Raw genomic sequence first — 19399 nt, 5'->3', positions numbered from 1 at the left:
AGCATGGATTATCAATAAGACATTATTAGTGTCCATAAGGAAGTTCAATCCATTGTTTATGGCCTGACGAGCCACAGGAAAACCACTACTCTGAGTGACGCGGTGCGTGAGTTTTAAAATAGTAGTTTTTGACAATCAAGTGCCACCCCAAATAAAAGACTGGCCCAAGCTGGCCCCCTCGGAAATAATGTCCTGGCTACGCCCCTGTATACATACATACATAACATAGAACACAGACTAATTTAAAATACATACACAACATTACTCGAATGCAAGAGAGTAAAAATAGGTTTTTAAGCTAGATTTAAAAGCAACCAGAGATGGAGAGGTCCTGATGTTTAAAGGTAAATTGTTCCAAAGCTTTGGGGCGACTACAGAGAAAGCTCGGATTTACGCCTGGAACGAGGGACAGATAAAAGTGACTGATCGCAAGATCTTAGTGACCTAGAGGCTGTGTATGGGCTAATAAGATCACATAATCTGGGGCCGAACTATGTAGAGCCTTGTATGCGAAAAGAAGGATCTTAAAGTCGACTCTAAATTTTATTGGTAGCCAATGCAATGAGGCAAGAACAGGGAAGATATAATTCCTTTTCTTAGTTCCTGTTAAAGTAACACTATGTAGTTTTTCAACCTTCATAATATATTTCCAAGACCCTTGTGATGGTACATCGACTTACTATAAGTTAAATGACACGTCTGCCATAGCCTGACGTGGTCTGTATCGCTTTTACTGGCACTATGTAACTTCGGGTTTCGGGTAGTAACCGGAGTACAAAAAGAACTACAAAATTCGACTGCTTTACGGCATACATAGTTTTTCTTCGTTTGTGATGTCTTTCATAAAATCATGCATCATACTCTACCTTGTCTGTGGCCATTGTTGATCCCAAACCGGTGCTGGATAAACAGCGAGCGTGCGCGTGCGACAGTAGGCTGCGGTAGGCTAAATTATTTACGACAGCGGTAATGGACAATTCCGCTTCCAACCTGTAGGACGACCGCAGAGGAAAAGTTCCTTGGTGTTGCTTTAACAATTAGGCTGCTGAATTTTGTACCAGGCCTAAATAGAGTTGTGTTCGTACTTAGTTTAGTTACAAAAGAGATTTTAGAGTCATCATAATCACTAATCAAATCATAATCACTTTTTATGATTTTCATTACACGAGAGTAGATGTTAAAACTTCATGCTGATTTGTACTCGGCTTTCGCCAAGATAAGCAACAACTAAGACGTAGCTTTACAGTAACCTATGCTTCTCCATCCATTTACGCTTCTTTCCATCTGGTGTTAATAGCTACAGTGTATTGCACAGTGTATCCCAACCACCCGTCATTCACGCAATATACACAGGAACGTAATGACTGTAAATACTATACAACCTATACAAATAAACCAACAGACTCAAGTTTTCAAGAATTCTACGAAACCGTAGCATGGCGGCCTGTACACAGCCAGCTAGAATCTTTCCGTCTCAACCACAGCCAGTTGCTGCTCCTTTCTGCTGCTTTAGATAAGTTCTTTACTGTGCGACGCAACTCTTGGTCACTGGATCCGACGTCTCTGAGGAACTGGGTTGTAGAGTGTGCCACGAAACCACGACAACCCACTTCCACTGGATAAACCCCGACTCTCCATCCTCGCTGTTCTGCTTCAGTGGCCAGATGAGCATACCGCAGTTTCTTCCTCTCATATGTCTCATCTACCGCATCCTCCCATGGCACTGTTAACTCTATCAGTTGAACAATGCCTGCTGATCCAGACTACAAAACAATATCTGGTCGTAGGTTAGTGGTGGCAAACTCAAGTGGAAAAATAAGCCGTTGATCAAGATCAGCCAGCATCTTCCAGTCCCTAGCAGCTTCCAGTTGTCCTGGGCGAGAATTGGTATTAGCACCTTTTCTTGGTGGTTGCTCGCCTGGGCGGAGGAATATTGTCTTCTGCGTGTAATGTTTTGCTAGAACAGGCGGCAACTTATTGGTCATACTACGCTTGCCTTCCAATGCTAAAGCCAAACATCGCAATACTTGGTCATGGCGCCAAGTAAACCGACCCTGGCTAAGAGCCACCTTACATCCTGTCAAAATGTGCCTTAATGTGGCAGGTGATGAACACAAAGGACAAGAGGGATCCTCTCCTACCCAGAAGTTTAGGTTCTGCGGTGATGGGAGAACATCATATGTGACCTAATAAGGGAACTGATCCTACTCTCTTCCATTGAACAAAGGTCTTGCCAGCCCATTTTGCGTTGTTCCACACTCTCCCATCTCATCCATTAGGAGGAGCTAAACTGAGCCCAAAACCCCCTCTTCCATGCTGTACCTGTCCCACGATATCCCCAATTAAGTGAGAGTTTTGGGCAAGTTCAGTTGATATGTGCTGTATTAAGAGTACACGATTGACTTAATATATTTATATAGCAGAATTCATTGTTGATGCGACATAAGCATGTAAAGAATTATATTATATACATCTATTTATAACAAGGCTGTATGCTGGTGTACTGTGTTGTTGAAAAACAAACTAAAACTTGTATTTGAATGTCAGAGTGACTCTGTTTCGCACTCCAGGATCAATCGGAGCAAGGTTTCGTTCACCAGCACCAGAGCGGAGCAGAAGCAGAGTTTCTATGGAATGATTTATCTTGCTTTTTTTTTTGCTATATAAAGTTGGACAGTTGGATGCTGAGTGTTTTATTAGTGTTTAAATTTGTGGGTTGCCAGGCAACAGAGTCTTTATACAGTGGTGGTCAGAATTAATGGCACCCCTGATAAATATGATCAAAAATGCCTGTAAAAAATAAATCTGCATTGTTTATCATTTTGATTTTTCATTCAAACAAATTTTAATAATCAAACCTTTCATTGAAGTAAAATAATTGAAAGTGGGGGAGGGTGGGGGGGATCAGATTATGAAATTAATGTTTTTCTACAAAACACATTGGCCACAATTACTGATATCTAGAATTTTTTAAAAAATATCTCTGAAGTATATTCTCATTAATATTTACCTTGTTTTAGCACACCAGGGTGACTAGGAACATGGAATTGTCTAGCTATGACTTCTTGTTTCACAGGAGTTTAATGAGGAAACACAAAGGCCAAATTCCCTTAATCATCCATCACAATGAGTAAAACCAAAGAATATAGTTCTGATCTGCATCAAAAGATTGTTGAGCATTACAAAATAGAAAGTGGCTGTAAGAAAATAGCTAAAGAATTGAAAATCCACATTTTGACAATCAGGGCAATAATTAAGAAGTTCCAATCAACTAAAGATGTTACAAATCTGCCAGAAAGAGGATGTGTGTCTATATTGTCTTAATGCATGGTGAGGAGGAAAGTTTGAGTGGCCAAAGACTATCACAGATGGAGAATTGCAGAGATTACTTGAGTCTTGGGGGTCAGAAAGCCTAAAAAATATATATCAAACAACCCCTACATCACCACATGTTGTCTGTACAGGATAAAAAGTACCCCATGCCTACGGTTAAATAAACTGCTGGATCTTATCTGTTGTGGGCCAATTCTTTTGCTGGAGCTCCTGGACATCTTGTTCAGATACATGGTATTATGGATTCTAGCAAATACCAACAGATAAAAAATCAAAACCTGATCGTCTCTGCTAGAAATCTTATAATGGGCCGTGGTTTGATCTTCCATCCGGACAACGGTCCAAAACAAACATCAAAATCAATACAACAATGGGTAACTGAGCACAAAATGAAGTTTCTGCCATGACCGTCCCAGTCCCCTAAACTGAACCCTATTGGAAATGAGGGGTGAACTGAAGAGAAGAAGCACCAACATGAACTTGTGAATCTGAAGGATCTGGAGACCGTGTTTTGGAGAAAAGCATTCATTTCATAAAGTAATTTACCCCCCACTTTCAATTATTTTACTTCAATGAAAGGTTAGATTTGTGCAAATTTTTGGAATGAAAGATCAAAAGGATAACCAATGCAGATTTATTTTTTACAGCCATTTTTAAATCATATTTACCAGGGGTGCCATTAATTCTGACCACCACTGTAGGTTCTCAATGGTTTCATCTGATTGTTCTTTCCCTGGGCACAAACACACTCTTTCTCTCTTTCTCCTTTTCATCTGGTCACCTGCACTTTGCTGAATATCAGTTTATCCCACATGCTGTCCGTCCTCACAACTCCACTTCTTAGCTCTGCCTCTTTTCTGCTGGTGGCAAAATCCAGCAGCCATCTCTTGAGAGGAGTGTTTGCCTGTCCGAAGATCTTAATACAAACAAAGATGAATGTATAATGACCAAAGATTTTTAGGTATATTTAAACAAAGATTACAACTCTAACAGTTTATGTGTGTATAACTAAACAGAAGTACCTTATCAAACATGCGGTTGAGTAGTCTGGGCACTACAGGAAATACAGTGGGCTTAAGAGTCTTCAAATCATCCATCAGCAGACGGATATCACCCTGAAAATATCCAATCCTGCCCCCGTGGACCAGAAGCACACCCTATACACACACAACAAACACAATTATTCAACAAGAATATAATGTAGATTATTTTGCTATACAGTATATACATATATATACAGTAGAGGCCAAAAGTGATGTCCAAAGGAGATGTTTGTTTTTAATGACACTACAAGTTTGATTAAAGCATCAAAATAAAAAGATTTTAATATTTTAAATATTAGGGAATATCAAAACACTAAACTTGGTTAAGGTATCTATCTGAATTATTTTTGGCAAAAAGGAACACTACAGCTACGGGGTTTATTTTACTATGCAAAAAAATGCATATAAAAATAAAAAGCTCACAGGAAAAAAGCATACATTGACTACAACATAATCAGTTATTAATGTTTTGTTGGTTCTCTCTTCCTTTTGCATGTGTTAATTATTATTTTTTTTTTTATGACAGCCTGGCCACAAATTTTGGCTACACTATTTGGCATGTTTCATTGCATTCTCACTAATAAAATAATTTACTCCAAGCACAACACAACACATTTTTAATAATACTGTATTTGGATAAAGGGTGAAGATGTCAATTTTCCTAGGCCGGAAATTACTTTTGGCAACCACAATTTGTAAAATATGTGCCAATGGTAGAGCAAATAAATCATAGTATCATATATTTAACCAAAACAACCCTAACTTATTAAATTAATGTATTAAAACATTTGTTTAATGACTGTGTGCATGAATAATACATACCTCAACCACTCTCTCAAACATGTGTGCTAATGGTAGGTAAGAAATGTGAATGTCTGTCTGGTTAAGCATGCAATGAACCTGTAAAAACACACACACACACACACACACACACACACACACACACACACACACACACACACACACACACACACACACACACACACACACACACACACACACACACACACACACACACACACACACACACACACACACACACACACAGTGAAATCCAGCATACCTCAACTACTCTTTCAAACATATGTGCTAGTGGTAAGAAGGAGACGAGGACATCTTCAGGACCAAGTTTCAGCAACCCCTAACCACACACACATACACATACAACACATCAACATACAGATCATGAGGGAGGTAGAAACAGGAAACAGACAATTAAATGAGGAAATGAGGCACAAGAAAAGGTGAACATAACAGAAAGAAAACATTTCACATAACAGTTAACTGAACAACAAAATAAAGGAAACAGGCTGCTAAAAATCTCATAGATCTGATCTGACATTTAAATCTCATTTGTTGGCATTTTTGATCTTTTTCTCAAAGAAAGACTTCAGTAAAATACATTTTAAAGGATAAAGAACTGAAAAAAAATCTATCTTACCTGTGTAACTTTAATGAAAGCAGAACAATTGGAAACAACGTTTCCATGTGTAAGCATTGCTCCTTTTGGATTTCCTGTTGGCAAAGAAATCAGTTATATTTATTCTCCAGGTTGGAGCCCTAAAAAATGCCAAAATATGACTTTAAAGCAACATGTACTCAATATACTCAATGATTAAAGCCACATTTGTGCACATTATTTTTTCATTGGAAAGCATTGATGTGTTAACTACAAAATAATTCATTTTGTTTGAGATTAACAACAATGAAATACTTTATTATTATTATTATTTTAACAATACATAAATATCTAGTTCAGACATGAAATTCTAGAGGGCCTGGGCTGATAGGTCCATTACATGCAATCTACAAGCAATCACATTATTACCACATGGGACAAGCAGATTGGCATCTGCTGATCTTGCGGCCAATGAGATTGCTTGCTCAACATTTAAATAGTCTGGTTCAGTGGTTGCTGTAAACTAGTCCTTCAGCGCTATCAGAGTTCCTCTGAAACCCTCCACCTCCACCTGTCTAGATCTGCTATGGGATTTATGCATGTCTATTTATGCAGTAGCAGCAGGATATCTTACATGCTCACATCAGCGTGTCTGTGTATCTATTAACAGTATCAAGTCCATACTTGCTCTGCCACAGCAGCAGCGTAGCAGATCTAGTCCGCCAAGACCAAATATATTAACATTCCCTTATTCAATAACATGCTAAATCTACACAGAGTTGTTATGATTGAAATATATAAATGGATACCTGTAGTTCCACTTGTAAAGCAAATCAGTGCCAGGTCCTCTGGTTTAGGAGGCTTGAAATAAAAACTCAATACTAAGCATTTATTAAATTATGAAGTAAAAAAAAAATCAATAATAAAGCAATCAAATAAAACGATTCATTATTCACATATAATGTTGCAAGTCTGTAAATCAATACAGTGCTCAGTTTTACTCACAATGGGAGTCGTGTGGTTGACTTTGCCAATAGCCTGCCAAAAGAAAGACTTCATTTAGTGCAGTTCAAATACAAGATTAATGGGATCACTGTTTAGCAAGTGTGTGTGTGTGTGTGTGTGTGTGTGTGTGTGTGTGTGTGTGTGTGTGTGTGTGTGTGTGTGTGTGTGTGTGTGTGTGTGTGTGTGTGTTTTTACAGGTTCATTGCATGCTTAACCAGACAGACATTCGCATTTCTTACCTACCATTAGCACACATGTTTGAGAGAGTGGTTGAGGTATGTATTATTCATGCACACAGTCATGTGTTTGTGTGTGTGTGTGTGTGTGTGTGTGTGTGTGTGTGTGTGTGTGTGTGTGTGTGTGTGTGTGTGTGTGTGTGTGTGTCTGTGTCTGTGTCTGTGTGTGTGTGTGTGTGTGTGTGTGTGTGTGTGTGTGTGTGTGTGTGTGTGTGTGTGTGTGTGTCAAACCTCCAGCTCCTTGAGGCTCAAAACTTCAATGCCGTTCTGTTGTGCTTGTGCAGTCAGCTCACTGTCAAAGTTCTCCATGATCACTAAGGTTGTGATGCTGTGCTTCCGTCCAGACACACAGTCCAAGATCAGACAAGCCTTTTCCGCAAGATCACAGATCACAGTGGAGATGGAGGCTACAACAAAAGCTCTGTTAGCTCTGTTAACCACAACAAATTTCGACAACACACCACAATGTCAACACGATTTCCATCTTAATTCAAATCTTCAAATGAAATTAAAAATAGTTCTGTTAATTAATTAAATATTAAAGGCACAACTGTAAGTTTTGCAGCTAATGGGTCGCTTTTTCAAAACATTTTCAAAGGTGTAGCTTGATAACGCCGGGAATGAGCGTGGAATCATGGGAGTTGTTGTCTTCACCTCCACAGCCGATGGAAAGCAATCAGATGGGACTCAGGCAGAAATCATGTTCAATGGGTGAGCTAATGTACAAAAGTTTTATTAATGTTACTGTGGTATGAAGCAGGGAAGGGCCGAGGGCCTAGGACATTTGACGCTGCCGTTTTTGCTTATATCGGCCGCTGCTGCTCTTTTCGCTTTGTTGTTTATGCATATTTTATGATTAAAGTTACGATCTAAGTTGTTTAACGCCCACCTCCTTCATCCCTGAATTTGAAATTTGTTACAGTTATGTTTGATCACTAAAATTCACATTATTTTATTTCATTCTGATGAAATAGCCGCAAATGCTGAATTACAGTTCACTTTATCTGACTTGCTTGGTGGCTGGTATGAGACACTTGTTGCACATCGCAGTAAAATAGATCGATATTAGTAGCTGGATGACTTGTGTTCCTAAATGGTATGCAATTCATTTTAAAATGTATTGTATAAAATGCTGTATTACTGTTACTACAAATAAAGCTCTCTTTCTAATTATAATGTTGTTTCTGAGGCATGGTACAAACAATTAATCCAAAAATTTTACATATTGTGCCTTTAAATAATTCAATTTAAATTTTTTAAAATGTAATTTTAATAAATAGGATCTAGTTAATTGTCTTTTAGTTCTTTTTCAGTGAACAAAATGCTTTTCCATAATAGGAAATTTTGAGTCTGAAAATCATTTTTCTTTACAAGTATGTATTTGCAGAAATAAAACTAAATAGAAGGGGAAGATATCATAAAACTTGCTCACCTTTGTCAATGATGTAGCTGATGGCCTCTGTACCCAGTGTGTCATACAGTGGCACTGCCACCAGTGAATATGTGTAACATGCCAGCTCTGAAATCGTCCACTAATGTACAAGCAATTTAATCAGTTGTGGAATACACATACTTATGCACAAATAATATCATCTTAAACAGAATAAATATAGAATAAAGCAGGATTAGGAAGTGTTGCCAAACCTGCTGTACAATAAGCGAAGCAATTAATTAGGGCTGTCAATCAACCTTCAAATAATGTAAATACATGACATTTTAATTAAATCGTATATATTATTATTGCTGAGAAAGCACCCAAATGAAAAAACATTTATATATAAGGTGTCTTTAACTATTGTGTACTTACATCAAAAAATAAGTACAATGTAATTATTGTGATGAAGTTGTATTGCAAAACACTTTTGCAGCTATTGTGGGATACGGGTAAGGTTAGGACAGGTTTAGTAAAAGGGAAGGGAAAATGCAGGTAATTATAATAATATAAGTACAACGTAAAAACATGTATGTACATAATAATTGCACTGTATCAAATGATTAATTTAAATGTTGGTACAAAAAAGTTAAAGAGTAAGACACAATATAAAAATTATTATTACATTATTGTGGCAAACAAGTAAAGCACTGAATAGACAAAAAGTGGCTTTAGAAGTTATCATATTGTTTAGTTTACTTTCATATACGTGATTATTGGCCTACAGCCCACAACAATCCATTTTACAATCAAACTGTCTGAGGCAGATAGCTCTAGTAGGATGTGAATACCTCGGGCCTGTTCTGTGCAAAGATGCCAATGTATTTGTCTCCCGATTGACTGTGACCTCTGTGGAGTAATGCTGAACCTGCAAACTCTGCCCTGTCTGCTACCTACGAACACAAACATCATACGAAAAAAATACATAACTTATTCAATTGCACAGCCATATCTGATCAAATATAAACAAGAGAGGAATCCATGAACATTTACGAAAAATGAAATGCTAAACCAGTTCTGATTTAAAATCACACAGCAGACTACAGAAATTTTACCTCTTTATACGACAGCCATTTATATTGCTTGCTTGCTTTTCGTGATCCCAAACAAGGACCATTATCTATAAAAAATTAAATCACAAATATGTAAAGATCTCAAACATAATGATAAAACTTTAGGCTTAGAGCTGCACGATTCTGGATATTTTTGATTCTGAATAGACAACTAAACAATACAGTATATTTAGAAAATATTTAATTAATCTGAATTAATAATATTAAAAAAAAAATGTGAATGAATGATTCAATGACTCACTCATAAAGACTTGTTTCATTACTGGATGGATCAGCATTTTTAAACAAATCTTTTAAATGAATGATTCAATGACAAATACATTTTTGAACAGTCACTTGTCGCCACCTACTGGCAGAGGTGGGAGTAAGTCACACATGTTCAAGTCACAAGTAAGTCTCAAGTCCCATACCATCAAGTCTCAAGCAAGTCTAAGTCGCATGTACACGCAACCAAGTCAAGTCAAGTCAAGTCAATGGTTCACTTCAAGCAAGTCCAGTCGAGTCCTGCTAAGGGTCAAGTTAAGTCCAAGTCAAGTTACAATACCAAACAGAAAATAAGTTTATATTGGCCTCAACCTGGTATATTTTTGATTACCTTGATTACCTTTCTTATACATTTATATCGTAATATTAATAATATTTTTATAATTTACTACAGCATGTATTTATGATTATCAAAATTTGGAATTATTATGATTATAATAATTATATGAAAAATGTTGAAGATAAAACATTTGAAGGCAAATTCACAAGTCTGATGCATTAATTATATTGGTTTTATAGTAAACGTCATATGTTTAATTTGCTTATATATATTTTTTTTATGCAATATCACCCAGACATTAACTTTCCCATTAATAGCCCATATTTGACCCCTTAAATTGATTTCCAGGGGCATTTTTTTCTAACTGTGTTCTAACCATTTTTTTTCTATCCATGCATTTACACTGCAATTACAACACAATAAATAATGTTATGAGATTAATTATTTAAATATAATCATTTTAATACAGAAAAAATTAGATGCTAAAAAATAATAAATTATATTTTTTTAATTATGAAATTAAAATCGCCAAATCAACGTCTTACTGTACGAGTCATAGAAACATTCATTCAACTGATTCGTTCAAAGCAGCAGATTCATTCCGGAAATGAGCAACTAGGTCACTCAGTCACAAAAACCCCGGATTTACTCTTTTTCGGTGGCTTGTTTGAAACTACTGTAATTGGAGAAAAAGAGCAAAAACAGAGAATATTTACAATATTACGTCTAAAATGTCACACCACAATATTCACTCTTTGTTTACTGGACTGTTGTATAAAATCATTAGGCCTATCACATTTGCAATCGCGCCAATTTTCTGGAAATATTTTTTAATATCATATGTTATAAATATAAAAATAACTCATATAGGGACATTTTCAAACATCTTGAATTTTGGGTGCATATAAATTATGCTCACATTGCCCCCCAACCCCCTGATAACATCTGACCCTGCTTCAAGAGAAACATAAAACACGACAAAACATAATTAATAGTTTTCTATGCTGTTTTTCGTTATTGGAAAGAGCGACATATTTGGCTTTAAAGCATTATTTGAAAGAAACTGTGGCAAATGTCTGGGTGAATTTATGCACGTTATACAAAACATATGCCACCATTAATTATCATTTTGACAGCCTTAAGCTATATTTGAAAACATAATATTGTATAAAGAGGCATGCTGTTTTAACGTCCTGGTTGCGTATGCAACCCACCGTTCCCTGAAGGAGGGAACGGAGGACGTAGTCGACGGTCGACTGAATTGGGAGATCGCTAGAGAGCCTGTCTTCTTCGAGTACTATTGAACGAGCCAATGTAATTGGCGTGCGTGATTCGCATCACACACTCCGCCCCCGCGGCGCGGGTATAAATACGGAAGTGGATGCACGCACTAGTTGCTTTTCGCTGAGGAGCCGAGAGTAACCCGGGGTCAGCGGTGGTCCAGCGGTAGTGGCAAGGGGACTACGTCCTCCGTTCCCTCCTTCAGGGAACGGTGGGTTGCATACGCAACCAGGACGTTCCCTTTCAGTCGAGAACGTCAGACGTAGTCGACGGTCGACTGAATTGGGATCACCCATTGAACACGCCACTAACGCTGCCACCTTCCAGTGCCTAAACCAAAGCCTCCTGATGCCCCCGCAAACTTAAGGCGGGGAAGGACAGGGCTTAGGCCAGGGAAGTCACTGCTGTTCCTACAGGACCACTGGGAAAGCGTTCCCTGTACGTTGGAAGGATAGGGACGCTGCGGAAGCCACATCCAACCCAGAGGGAGGTAATGTGGAGAATACACATATGAACTGGGCGGAAACCGGGCAGTCTAACATATGGAATGTCACTGGGGTGGCTCCAGCCTAAGACGGGGGGAGACACACCGGACAGTGACGGCAGAGAGACTCTGCCGAGGGAAGACACGGGCTCACCGCAGGGAGCCGTATCGTGGAAGAATACACATATGGGGTCACCGAAGGGACCGCAACATATGGACCCAGCCTAACACAGGTTCCACACTGCTTACGAGTGGTAGGCCTAACACCAGACGTTCAGCACGTCCGACGTCGGAGGGGTGTGGAGGAACTCAACAGGGTTCAGTTTTAAGGGAACTCAACTGGAATAGAAAGGCGCACGTATCCAGTCCATAGGAGGGGAATGGCGCAGCAAGCCGACACTTGAACCGGGCTCACGGTGAAACTGGCTTCATGAGAAGGGAGCCCACGGGAAGCAGCGGTTCAACTAGGTGTCGTCCAGCCCCCAACTCTAGAATCTGTTTAGCAAAGTATATCGTCAACGCCCAGGCGGAGCACTTTACACTCATCATAGAGGAGCTCAACACCTAAGTGGACATGTTGCATCTCGGATCTTTGCCGAAATGAAGGCAAGCACTAAGTGCAACTTTGCATGGAAACAGCCTTCCCTCTCTGCTGAATTCCAACAGATATTTGAAGAGCTGGTCTGAGGTCTATGTCTTGCATTCTGTACACGTCCAAGCGAACGGACAGAGAAGCCAGGGCTGGATCTGCCTCCTCCAGGGCAGCGCTTGCAGGCTCACCACCTGCTCCTATTACGGGAGAGGTAGGAACCTTGGGCACAATCCGAGCCGGGGTCTCAGCTTGTGAGAGTTAGCCGGCCCAGACTCCAGGCACAATACGTTGACCGAAAGCGAGCAAGTCCCTACCCTCTAGTAGAGACCACGCGAGCAGGAGAACTGATATAACAGAATTTTTAACTCACTGCCTGCAGTGGCACAGGGGCGGTCTCTGCAGTGCAGTCGCACCAGGGACAAGGCCCAAGAGGATAAAGAGGGATACAAGGATTTACAAGACCTTGCTCCTCAGGAACCTGACGATCAGAACGTGCTTCTGCATACTTCTGCAACACGATGAGCGTCGTTTAAACACCGAGGCAACATCATTTTGAGGGTGAAGGAAAACAGCCTACTGCAACCCATTTTGCAGGAAAGAGAGCACTGAAGTGATCGAAAGCTTTCAGGATCTCCTCTGGAGAGAAGACGCACTCAACGACTAGGTTCCACTTCTAAAGGCGTAAGCACGCTACCCCATTCTAGGGGGTGCTGGCAGAAGTGATGGTAACTATCACACATTCTTGTGATAGCCACCTGAACCTCCGCGTTCAGATGTAAGACCGCCCGGAATATCCGGGGGAAGAACGCGTGTGCCATCGTGCCCCGTCCCCGAAAGAGTTTTCAGGGGAAGTCAGGAAGGCTGTTGAAGGGAACCAGGTCTAGTTGGGCCAATAAGGGGCAACTATGAAGACCTGTTCCTCTCCTGACTTGGCACGTAGGTGCAAGTGACGGGCGCAAAAGACAGGAGCATTGCTCAACACAACATGTGAAGATCACTGGGCTTCAGGAGCGTTTTCTGCTCAGCACTTGGGTGTGACAAGTTCACTGAGCTTCAGGAGCATTCCTGCTCAACACCTGAGTGTGATAAACTCACCGAGCTTCAAGAGCATTTCTGCTCAACACTTGAGTACGAAGAACCTCACTGAGCGACAGGAGCATTTCTGCTCAGCACTTGAGTGTGACAAGTTCACTGAACTTCAGGAGCATTCCTGCTCAACACCTGAGTGTGATAAACTCACTGAGCTTCAGGAGCATTTCTGCTCAACACCTGAGTGCGAAGAATTTCACTGAACGACAGGAGCATTTCTGCTCAGCACTTGAGTGTGACAAGTTCACTGAGCTTCAGGAGCATTACTGCTCAACACCTGAGTGTGATAAACTCACTGAGCTTCAGGAGCATTTCTGCTCAACACTTGAGTGCGAGGAACTTCACTGAGCACCAGGAGCATTTCTGCTCAGCACTGCGTGTGATGAATTCACTGAGCTACCTGTGATGGACTCACTGAGCTACAGGAGCATTGCTGCTCAACACCTGAGTGCGATGAACTTCACTGAGTTTCAGGAGCAACTCTGCTCAACATGAAGTGTGATGATCTCACTGACTTGAGCAGGCGCAAGGCGACCCTGAGTCGCAGTCACTTCTTAGAAGGCTCACTGGGGTTAAACGTATTCTGCGGGCCCCCGGGGCAGCTGAGACCCAGTGTTTGTCCAAGGGTAGTCCGCTCGGTTTACCCAAACACTGGCGGAAAAATAAAACCGGGGGGGAAATTGAGCGGCCCCGGAATGGTCAAGACCCAGCGGACCCAGGGGATGGAGTCTCCACTTGCCCTGGCTATAACTGTCATGAGGCTCGATGGCGGCACGATTGAGTAAGCGGGAGGAGTGGAACAAGGCGCCCTCAGAAGCGTCTGACTCCAAGGAGGAGGTGACGGGAGAGTTTGTGACACCCGCAATGTCTAACAACTCGAGGCACGAATGCCCGTGTAGTCGGGGGTCGCCCAGGCCCCCGTTAAAACACGCCCTTTGTACATGGCCCCTCTGCTGAGGAGGGTTTGGCAGCAGACCGGGATGAACTATAGTCACACAGGGTGAGCTGCTCTGCCACGGTCACCTCGGGACTCGATCGTAAAGCTAGCGCTGAAGCGGTCACATACGAAGGAAGCCAAAGGCTGCGGCTATCGTATACCCCAGGAGTCTCTGAATCTTTTCAGTGGGACCCTTTCTCACTTCAACACCAGCTGGACACACACTCACTGGAGAGACGTGTTGGACCGAGTACCTCTCCAAAACTGAAAAAAGAGACACTCAGCCCGTGGGCGAGATTACTCTCTTCCAGTTGACCTGAAGACCCAACGGGCTCTGGAGCACTCGAGGGGAAGGACACTACGTGTCTTTCAGGTCAAAGCTGCAGACCAATCTTGGGCCAAGATGGTCACGACCCACCACCTAGTAGCACGAAGAACGAGTTTACAACTGGCCTTCGTACCGGCTGGAGGAGCGGCTATATCAAATCCTTCGCCAGCAGGATAAGATAAGCACGCACAAGTCAGGAGCACTGCTCAACACTCGGTGTGATGAATATCACTGAATTTTCAGGAGCACGTCTGCTCAACACCTAATGTGATGACTATCACTGACTTGAGCGGGGTAGCCGAGCCTGAGGTGGGGCAGCAAAGTAGAGAGAGTGGTGTTAGTGTGCTGTGCAACACTTACCTGTCTCCACAAGCGGCAGGGGGCGCGTGAGAAGGCGGATGACCGGGTCCTCGAACGCACCAAGCTGCCTGCTGGCGACCAAGGGGGAGCTGAGGGGTGTAAGGCTATACAGGGTCACACCCGCCAGACTGGCCCTCTTGGGACCCAGGAACAGATGAAATTGCTCTCTCTTTGAAGTGTGGGTACCGCTTGCTCCGCTTTTTTTTTTTTTTTTTAGGGAGCCAGCGGCGGAACAGACACACACACAAACAAAGGCTCCACCCGGCCCTCACCCGGGGGGAGGGAGTGATCGTGCCACTCCAAGAGCATCTCATCCATTCCTGGGCGGCCCGCTCCGGAATGCTTTCGCTGTCGCTTGCCACCTGGCTTGGCAGCGCCTGGAGCGGGCTGGGCGTCTCTACTGCGGCCGGCTCCATGCTGAGGCCTGGGTGGAGGCTGCTGCGGAGGGCCCGCAGGAGCGGCGGCCGGAGAACGCCCACGGCGACGAGCAGGCGGAGGAGCTGCCACCGGCGGCGGGTGGAGGCAGCAGCTGGCCACCGGGGCAGGATGTGCCGGATGACCTCCGTCTGCGCTTGAGCGGCAGAGAACTGTTTGATGCAGTTCTCCACCGCGTCGCCGACCAGCCCAACCTGGGAAATTGGGGAGACCAGGAACCGAACCTTGTCCGCATCCGCCATACCAACCAGGCTGAGCCAACGAAGGCGCTACTGGACCACCAAGGTGGACATCGCCAGACCGATCACGCACGCTACGACCCCCGTACCCTGGAGGGTGAGGTCGGATGCAGTGCGGTGCTCACCTATGAGCGCACGGTCTGGATTACCCTCGTGCATGCCATGGGTGCCCTAGCCTGCAGCAACGCCATGGCACGCAAGAGGAAGGGGCTTGCCCACAGGCTTTGTAAGCTCTGCCCGTCGGAACAGACGAAACTCACAGGCCTTAGGGGGGAGACGAGGATCCCCCCAAAAGGCAGCGGCCGCCGGACACAGGTGCACCTGTGTCGACAGACCGCTCCAATTGAGGGACACCTCGCAACCCTTCACCGTTCCTCCACCAAGGGTAATGAGGGGGAAAAGCTATTCAGGCGGCAGTTTCTGACAGAGAAAGATGCTGTTCACCACCTGATAAGCTCTCCATGCATTTCGGGAAAGAAAGGCACTGGGGCGGCGAGCTGAGAACCAGCGCGGCCCGCCCCAAGATACCAAACTCCAGATTCCAACCGAGACTGAACGGGACACGGTGGAGGTTCCACTCGAGCCCGGCAGCCTCGGCGGCCCGTTTCAGCATAGCTGATAATTCTGGATCCGGCTCGGGCAACATTGAACTCCCGGAGGGAGACAATGCAGCCGAGTCATCATCTCTAGAAGTCAGCTCACCCTCCGATGCTGCAATCGGCGTCCTGTCCTCCAGGGGAGCCCCGAGTGAAACCGCTGGCCCACCCATTACAGATGGACCAGCAGACAACACAGGAGGCTCCAGTGGTTGCAGTGGAAGGGAGGAGTGAGGAGCCCACAGGGAATGGTTACCGGGCGGGACATCCAACACTATCCTCCGGTCACCCATCCCACACAGCACCCGAGGGTGGGGCATGGTAATGGGGACTCGCTCTCCGCGAACGAAGGCGAGTCTCGCCCTCAACACTGCGACAGTCATGTTCCCACAGTGAAAACATGAGCTGTCCACAAAAGCTGTCTCAGCGTCCTATAAGCCAAACACGTGACACAACAGTTGTGACCATCAGAGAGAGACAGGGAACGACCGCACCCAGAAACGCACGGGCGGAATGACATCTTGAAAAAGACGCAAACGCACCCGTGTTGCTCTTTCAGAAAATAGGACCGTCACCAGTGCCGGAGCACACAGGGGAATGACCGCGGCAACACTGAACAGAGAACTGAAACAGTGAAGCACTCACTTTTCCGCCCTCTAACCAGCCATCAACACACACAAACATTTAGAAATTTGTTGCTGTTAAAACAGCAGTTGAGAGCTCAAAGCTCGCGATCACCGCTGCACTCGGGCTGTAGAACACCAGCACTGGGAGAGTCTTCCTGAAGAACACCGACACACTCGCTCGTTGTAGACAACAGCACTCTCAGAGACATCAAACGATCGGCTCCGAAGCGAAAGGCAACTAGTGCGTGCATCCACTTCCGTATTTATACCCGCGCCGCGGGGGCGGAGTGTGTGATGCGAATCACGCACGCCAACTACATTGGCTTGTTCAATAGTACTCGAAGAAGACAGGCTCTCTAGCGATCTCCCAATTCAGTCGACCGTCGACTACGTCTGACGTTCTCGACTGAAAGGGAACCACTATTCTCTCAAGATTTAACGTTAGTCAAATTAACTATAACAAACAGGTTAAACAAGCCATATAGCTTACTTTTAGACGTGGTGAATGAAGTTCGAGGTTGTGATGGTCGTGTCCGATATCCCTTGCCAGATATTATGCGTAGAGCAAATCGTCTATGGTCAATTTCTAGTGTTTATCCAAAAAGAAACGATGCTGGGAGATGTTTTTGTATTTAGCGCGCTCACTGATGTTTTTTCTGTGCTCTGTGCGTCACGCAATCGCGCAGAATCTGATGACTGGCGTCAATGGTTCCGTTGCTTTCATTTTGTTCATTAATATAGGCTATGTTGCGATGATTTATATAAAAATTTATATGAAGTCATTTTCGAGTCATACAGATCAAGTCAAGTCTCGAGTCATTGGATCTCAAGTCAAAGTCAAGTCAAGTCATTTTCTTAATTTAGTCAAGCAAGTCTCAAGTCCTTAAATTTGCGACTCGAGTCAGACTCAAGTCAAGTCATGTGACTCGAGACCCCCATCTCTGCCTACTGGTATAACAATGTAATTGATAAATCTTTATTTGAAGTGTCAAGTTACTTCAAAATGTGTAATTTACTCTATTTTGATCGTTAGAGTAGACCTCAGTGTTATCCAATAAACTTTATTCCAGTACCTCCATCAAAAAAATAATGATAGTGTGTGGTTGAAAAGACTGTTTGTATAGATGTTTAATATCTATATATGATGATAACTGCTCCCTCTGGGTCAGCAGCAGTATGAACACAGATTTAATTGTTTTCTGTCATCCTACTTGTAAAAGGTTTAATAGATATAGCCGAATCATTGAGATTTTGGAATAATGTATATTATAGATTACGATCTTTAAACGATTAATCGTGCAGCTCTAGGTGAACTATTCATTTAGTTGATTTTAATGTCTGTTTAAATTACCACTTACTTGACACTCTTAGTCCTCGTAAGAAAAACTCATACATTGTCCGAGCGTCTTTGTAGTAGTATGTAATGTATGTGTCACTCTCCAATAGGATAGACCGACGAGCATATTCACTACCCTGAAAAAACAAAACGAATGACCTATGATGTAGTTCTGTCCCAGAAAATCAAATCTCAAATCCTGCTTTGCTTCCACACCAGACAGATACTCTGGAACAACATGAACAGAAAGAGTAAAATGAACAGTAAATCATCCCAGTGCATTTGAAATTTGAGGACCAGAACGAAATGCTAATTTCATTTATGCATAAACAATTTTTACAGTAGCATTATCTTGTCAAAATAAACAAGAAAATAAGACTCACAGAAATGTAAAGGTCACTGAATCTTTCACTGATTTAGGATAAAACAAAAGGACCGGGCCATGAACAGCAGAAGGAAGGAAGACTTCACGCTAAAAGAATTGACAGATGGTCATTGCGCAGTGGATCTGACTGGCTTTATATCTGTTGCCAACACGTTTCAGTTACCATAGCAAACATATAAGAAATGGTGAGAATACAAGAACCTCTGTGTTTTCTTCTTCAGCCAAAGACAGAGATAGAGATCAAAGACATACATCTATAATTACACTCGTCTGGGTGAAATAGGCTGTAACTATTTGTATCTAAGGCAACGTTACACTCTGTGCACATGTGTACATACACACAAAACTGCTCAGCATATGAGGACAGAATGTGAAGTGGGAGGAAAAAGCAGGAATGTGATGAAAAGACCATTCCAAAACCAGCTGTAGGTTCCAATGGTTCCAAACACAAGTACAAAAGTACACAAAACACAAAAGTACAAAAGTTTTGGGCTGGTAGTAATTTTTTTGAGCATATGTCTCTTATGCTCACCAAGGTTGCATTTGCTCACAAATACAGTACAAATTGTAATATTGTGAAATATTATTAAAATTTTAAAGGACTGTTTTCTATTTTACTATATTTATTAAAATAGAAAAAAAATAG

At 42.6% G+C, this 19399-nt stretch overlaps 1 protein-coding gene across 3 annotated transcripts in view; it reads right to left on the bottom strand.

The window, feature by feature from the left end:
* acsl1a (acyl-CoA synthetase long chain family member 1a) overlaps positions 1-19399 on the bottom strand; it is a 55351-nt gene that overhangs the window by 18623 nt on the left and 17329 nt on the right. For 2 of the 3 annotated variants that reach the window (XM_077205002.1, XM_077205001.1), the window contains exons 3-13: positions 18391-18505; positions 9504-9568; positions 9240-9341; positions 8449-8548; positions 7248-7423; positions 6781-6813; positions 6585-6636; positions 5818-5891; positions 5440-5517; positions 4356-4490; positions 4115-4249 (exon numbers count right to left, since the gene is read on the bottom strand). In XM_077205002.1, coding sequence (XP_077061117.1) covers positions 4115-4249; positions 4356-4490; positions 5440-5517; positions 5818-5891; positions 6585-6636; positions 6781-6813; positions 7248-7423; positions 8449-8548; positions 9240-9341; positions 9504-9568; positions 18391-18505 — 1065 coding nt within the window. Of the gene's footprint in view, positions 1-4114; positions 4250-4355; positions 4491-5198; positions 5277-5439; positions 5518-5817; positions 5892-6584; positions 6637-6780; positions 6814-7247; positions 7424-8448; positions 8549-9239; positions 9342-9503; positions 9569-18390; positions 18506-19399 lie in introns of all 3 variants that reach the window. The other variant, XM_077205003.1, reaches the window with a different exon arrangement.

Source organism: Siphateles boraxobius, unplaced genomic scaffold (assembly GCF_051911475.1).
Source record: "Siphateles boraxobius isolate OS27281-9 unplaced genomic scaffold, OSU_SipBor_1 53, whole genome shotgun sequence".
In the NCBI taxonomy this organism is placed as follows: Eukaryota; Metazoa; Chordata; class Actinopteri; order Cypriniformes; family Leuciscidae; genus Siphateles; species Siphateles boraxobius.
Note: the sequence above shows the minus strand (reverse complement) of the source record. Positions and strands in the feature narration are given on the sequence as shown.